We start from the raw sequence: 4935 nt of genomic DNA, 5'->3' as shown, positions 1-4935 counted from the left end.
GGGGCACAGAAAACCTCATTTTGCTCTCTTGAGGCAGCTGGTGGGTTCAAACTGCTGACCTTGTGGTTCGCAGCCCAATAAGTACCCCGCTATGGCACCAAGGCTCCTTCCAGGGGACCCAGAGGCCCTCGAATAGTGACCCAGCTCAAGGGTAGACCTGCTCTTTCCTTCTTCCTCTCCTTCCAACCACGTCTTGCTTTGCCCTTTGCTTTGTTTTGCGACAGGCAGCTGATTGACATTCCAGATGATCCTTGGACATGTGTGTTTTTATCATTCCCATTGTGTGGACTCCATAAATGAGACAGAGGGGAGTAAGTAGCATGCCTGGGGACACCGGCTACTGAGTGGCAGAACTGGGATTCGAAACACTTCCCCATGTGCTCTCATCCACCGACACTCGACCGTGCCAAACCCCAGGGCCCATTCCCAGTGGACTCTGACCACAGCTGAGCTGCCCCTGGAGGACAAAGCACCCAACTCCCTCAAAAATAACCAAAAGCATGGCCATTGAGTCAATTCCACCTCATACAAACCCTACAGGAAACCGCAGAGTGGCTCCCTAGGGTTGCTGAGACTAAATCTACACGGGAGCAGACAGCCTCATCTTTCTCCTGTGGAGCAGCTGGTGGGTTCGAACAACCGACCTTTGGGTTAGCAGCCCATTGCTTAGCTCACTGCACCACCGGGCTCCTTTGGGAGGGCAAAGGCCTGCAGACCACAGGTTCATCCTCTGCCCCCGACCGCTCATTCTCGTTCTAGGACTGGCTTCTTCTTCCTGCTGGCTCAGGGCCCTTCCTCTCCCCTAGATTTCCCTCTGAGTTGTCCCCAGTGCACCCCACGGCCTCCCGGCCACCTGCATGGAGAGGACTCCCATGCACCACCAAATGGCACGACCAGCTGAACGCCTTCCAAGTCCGGGTCTCAAATGCCTACCAGATCCCGCCACATCTGTGAGCCAGCATTGTCCTTCATCCTGGCACCCAGACACGCCTCCTTCCTCCCAGCTGTCCTCCTGGGCTTCTGCCACTTTGCCTGTGGACTCTCTGAAGGGAGCCTACTGGTGCCCCCTGCCCCACCCCACACCCAGTTCCGCCTCTCCAAAGGCCTTACTCCATAGCCGTACAATAGCCGGAGTGTTCAGGTGTCTGCGGGCCCTCCTCCCCCAGCATGACTGACAGGTTCGAATTAGGCTTCCTGTCACAGTTTCAATGCCTATCACTGTCTGGGCACTAAGTCCTGGCTCTGGCACCGACCTATTCAAAAGGTAAATCCGATTGGGACCATCCTTGGCCCAAACTATCACGGCTCTTAGGGCAATGACCAAACCTCCTACCATAGGCCTTGCTAGGGGTCAGGGGTGCTCTGGACACCACCTGCTTCTTCCACCGGCTCCACGGCCCTGCCCACTCTTCCTCCCTCCCGGACTCTGAGCGTACTGGCCCCCTCCCTCTCCAGCCCTGTGTATGCTGCTGACTTTCTCTGACCCCCAGTTCCAGGAGTCACCTCCCCGGGGACACTCTCCCTGTGTCATCCCTCTCGTCCTTGTTGGACGGTCCTGTCCTCCACTTCACTGTCATCTCCATGAGGGCGGGGTGGTTCCCCTAGCCCACTCGGGCAGCATGGACACCCAGCACAGAGTCTGACACACGAGGGTGACTCAGCGCTGGCTCCTGGGCATCAGGGGTGTGCTGGGGAGAACATGAGTGCTGGGGAGCCGGGAGCAAGGCCTCCCATAGAGCAGACCAGCATTCCAGGATATGTGGCAGTTCATAAGAGCCCATGCACAAACAGACAAACAAAGGACTCGGCGAGGTGCTGGTGCTTCGAAGAAAACCAGGGAGGGCATGTGGGCGAGGAGGGAGAGGGAGAAAGGGGAGGGTGGTGCGGGAAGGAAGGCCCAGGGGCCTCTCTGAGAACCCAGGATTCTGACTGAGATAACGAAAGAATCAGAAGGATTCCGTCAAAAAGCCAGAGAAAGTACATTCCGGAGGTTGGGTGGGGGGCAGAAGTGACAGTCCTGAGTGGGAACTCCCTTCGCCTATGGACGAGAAGGAGCCAGAGAGAGTATCAGCAAGGTAGAGAGCAGGATGGAAGGATGAGAGACAGACAGCTGGCTCTGGGAACCTTGGAGGCCAGGGTAAGACATCGGGGTTTTATTCTTAACACAACCCTTTCCCCAACCAGCCCCATTCTACTTTTCCAGTCCTTTCTACCACCGTCCCCCCACCAAATCTCAGCTCCAATCACACCTTCTCAATATCCCACTTCTTGTGTTACTTCACACCCCACCCCCATGGTTCCCTGACAGATGGCAGGACACTGGAGACAGAGGGCCAGGGATTCCTCTGGGTACGTAGCCCTGAGCACCTTGCACTTTTCAGGTGTCAGGGACCACCTCAAGATACCATCCCTGGCTTCTTGTGGAAATAAATTACCTCTCAAATTGAATAAGACTCCCATGGGAGTTACAGGGTGGAGGGTGATGTCTTAAACCTTAGTATCTCCTCTTCAGAACCTAGCCCAGAACACCTACCCTCACACCTAAGGAGCGCAGTGTTTGTGTTTGGGGAATCTTCCCACCACAGAGCCTCCCCTCCCTACCCCCACAAAATAGGAGCTGAAGGGGGTGGGGGGAAATTGCCATCCTAGAGGGTCAGAGGGAACAAGTCTGAGTGCAGAAAGAGGTTCAAGAAACAGACCCAGGCAGATACCTTTATCAGAGGCGACATATTCCCACAGCCATTTTCCAACCTGCAGGGCAGGTGAGAGGGAGGTGAGATGAGACCAGGTATCCCTGAGAGCAGAAAAGCATCCCTGGGGGTAGAGGGGGGGGGGGTGTCGGGATGCCCCAGCTCTACATTTCATTCTGCCCTGACTCAGAGATCAGCCCCATGGGTCCCACAGGGAGGGAGGACCCAGGGAACCAGGAGCTGGACCCTGGATTCTGTGGTTGTCCCTGGCCAGCAGGGGAAGGACGAGAATGAAGGGGAAACGGAGACAGGGCTTCCAATCAGGAGGCTTCTGGTGAGCTCGCTCTCCCTGGCCCTCAGGGCCTCTCTGGAAGTCGAAGGTCAATGGGGAGGCTGGCTGGGTGGGGCTGGCAGGCCCAGGCTGGAGGTGGAGCAGCAGTAAATGTGGGTGGGCAGAGGAAGTGGGGGTGGCAGGTGAAGGGGTGGACAGGCAGCAGCCGCATGATGTAGGAGACTGATCAATGCAGGACGTAGGGGCCCTGAAGTAAGTGGGAGCAGACCCATGAGACCCAAGCCACCCCAGCCAGCCCTCTTTGGCTGCCCGGACTGACAGACAGGAGCACACAGTCCCCAGGTCCCACCACTGCAGGAGGTACGGCCTGGATGTCAAGTCGCCTGTTGACTCCAGGCTGGGGGGCTCTCCATCCGGGCTCATCACCTGTGGTGTCGCCGCCGCTCTGGCCACTGCTCCTTCAGCTGGGTGCTCAGCCGGGCGTCCCTGCTCACCAGCTCCGAGAGCTTCTGCCAGGAGCCAAGAGGCACTGAGCAGGCTGTAGCTGCATCCACCTGGGCACCCTGTCCCGCCCCGCCTCGCGGCCAGGTACCTGGAGGAAGCTGGTGACTACAGGGTCGCTGTGGAGCATGGGGCCGTCGAGGGCCACCCACTGGCTGACCAGCCGCAGGATCTGCTGCCGCTTGTTGCAAACGTAGCTGCTGCGCTCCTGCTCGCTGCCTCCCGCGGGCTCCGCGTGGAAGGTGGGCGCCAGTCAAGGAAGCCGCACGCACATCCCTCATACTGGCAGAGCAGGGGCAGGACCGCCGCCCGCCCCCCCGCCCTATGCCACACACCACCCTCTCCCCCCTCGCTGGTCTGATCCCGAGGACAGGGGCGGAAGGATATTGGTGCAGCAGGGCCGCGCAGAGCTGGGCGCTGGGCATGAAGACGCTGTGCGTCAGGAGGAAGTCGCTGAGGAACGTTTCTGTGGGGCAGGGCGGCAGCCGGAGCAAGAGCAGCCTTCAGAAGCCACGGCCCACCGAGCCACAGCGGGGACCCCCCTCCTCCCCAGAGGCTAGTGACCCCACCCAGGCCAAGTAAGAAGACTCCCCGAGACTGGCCAACCCAGCGCCCCATAAGATCAGAGGCAGGGGCCCAGCCTTCTCTGCCCCAGGTGCGCTGACCACCCGATGAGCCGCTGCTGCGGGGAGGTGGTGCAGGTGAGGGCGCGCAGGGTGGCGCCTGGTCCTACCTGTTGGGTCATGAGCACCCGAGTCAGGCCGCATGGCCTCTAACAGCAGCTCCAGGATCTTCTCTGGGGTGCCGGACATCACCGTATACCTAGCAGAAAGGGCCGACCCGTGATGCTGGGCCACCGTGGCCTCCCACCACCACCACTCAACCACCCATCTATCGCCTTCCCTGTTTGCCTGGCCCATGCCATCAGGGCTGGGGAGAGGGCAGCCTCGCAGGGAGGCTGACTTGGGGGCTGAACCCCAGTCCCTCAACCCCTCTTCACCCCCCAGAGGGCCAGAGGGCAAGGGTGTGATTTGGGGAATCTGAGAAATGGAAGGGAGGAGGGTGGGCCCGAGGACAGGGTGGGGCAGGGGAGAGGCGGGTGTATTACCGGTTCCTGCCCGAGGCTGCGGGCGGATCAGGGCCTGTGCCCTGGGACGCTCTCTCCAGCACCAGCACCACTCTGCCGTGCTCTTCCAGCCGCATGGTCTTGGCTTCCACATCCTGGAGAGCAGCGCCCACACAGCGGTTGGCACGCGTGGGTCCCGCCAGGGTGTGCCTTCTCCTCTTACCTCTACCCTTCCACGCTCTTGAGACCCACAAATCCCAGCCCCTCCGCCCCGCCCCCCCCTTGAGTACAGTGAACCCTCGTTTATCGCGGTTAATCGGTTCTAGACCCTACCGTGATAAATGAAATTCCGCGAAGTAGGATTCCTTATTTGTAAATCAAATATT

General features: G+C 59.6%; 1 protein-coding gene across 1 annotated transcript in view; it reads right to left on the bottom strand.

The window, feature by feature from the left end:
• Positions 1-4935, bottom strand: part of RAPGEF3 (Rap guanine nucleotide exchange factor 3) — a 29072-nt gene that overhangs the window by 13039 nt on the left and 11098 nt on the right. Inside the window, exons 11-16 of the mRNA XM_045287234.1 lie at positions 4592-4704; positions 4217-4305; positions 3871-3949; positions 3575-3725; positions 3409-3491; positions 2712-2751 (exon numbers count right to left, since the gene is read on the bottom strand). Of these exons, the coding sequence (XP_045143169.1) occupies positions 2712-2751; positions 3409-3491; positions 3575-3725; positions 3871-3949; positions 4217-4305; positions 4592-4704 (555 nt within the window). The remainder of the gene's footprint in view (positions 1-2711; positions 2752-3408; positions 3492-3574; positions 3726-3870; positions 3950-4216; positions 4306-4591; positions 4705-4935) is intronic.

This window comes from Echinops telfairi, unplaced genomic scaffold (assembly GCF_000313985.2).
Source record: "Echinops telfairi isolate 266 unplaced genomic scaffold, ASM31398v2 ScPeMD7_12;HRSCAF=54, whole genome shotgun sequence".
NCBI classification, from domain to species: Eukaryota; Metazoa; Chordata; class Mammalia; order Afrosoricida; family Tenrecidae; genus Echinops; species Echinops telfairi.
This window is presented reverse-complemented; position numbering and strand designations above follow the sequence as displayed.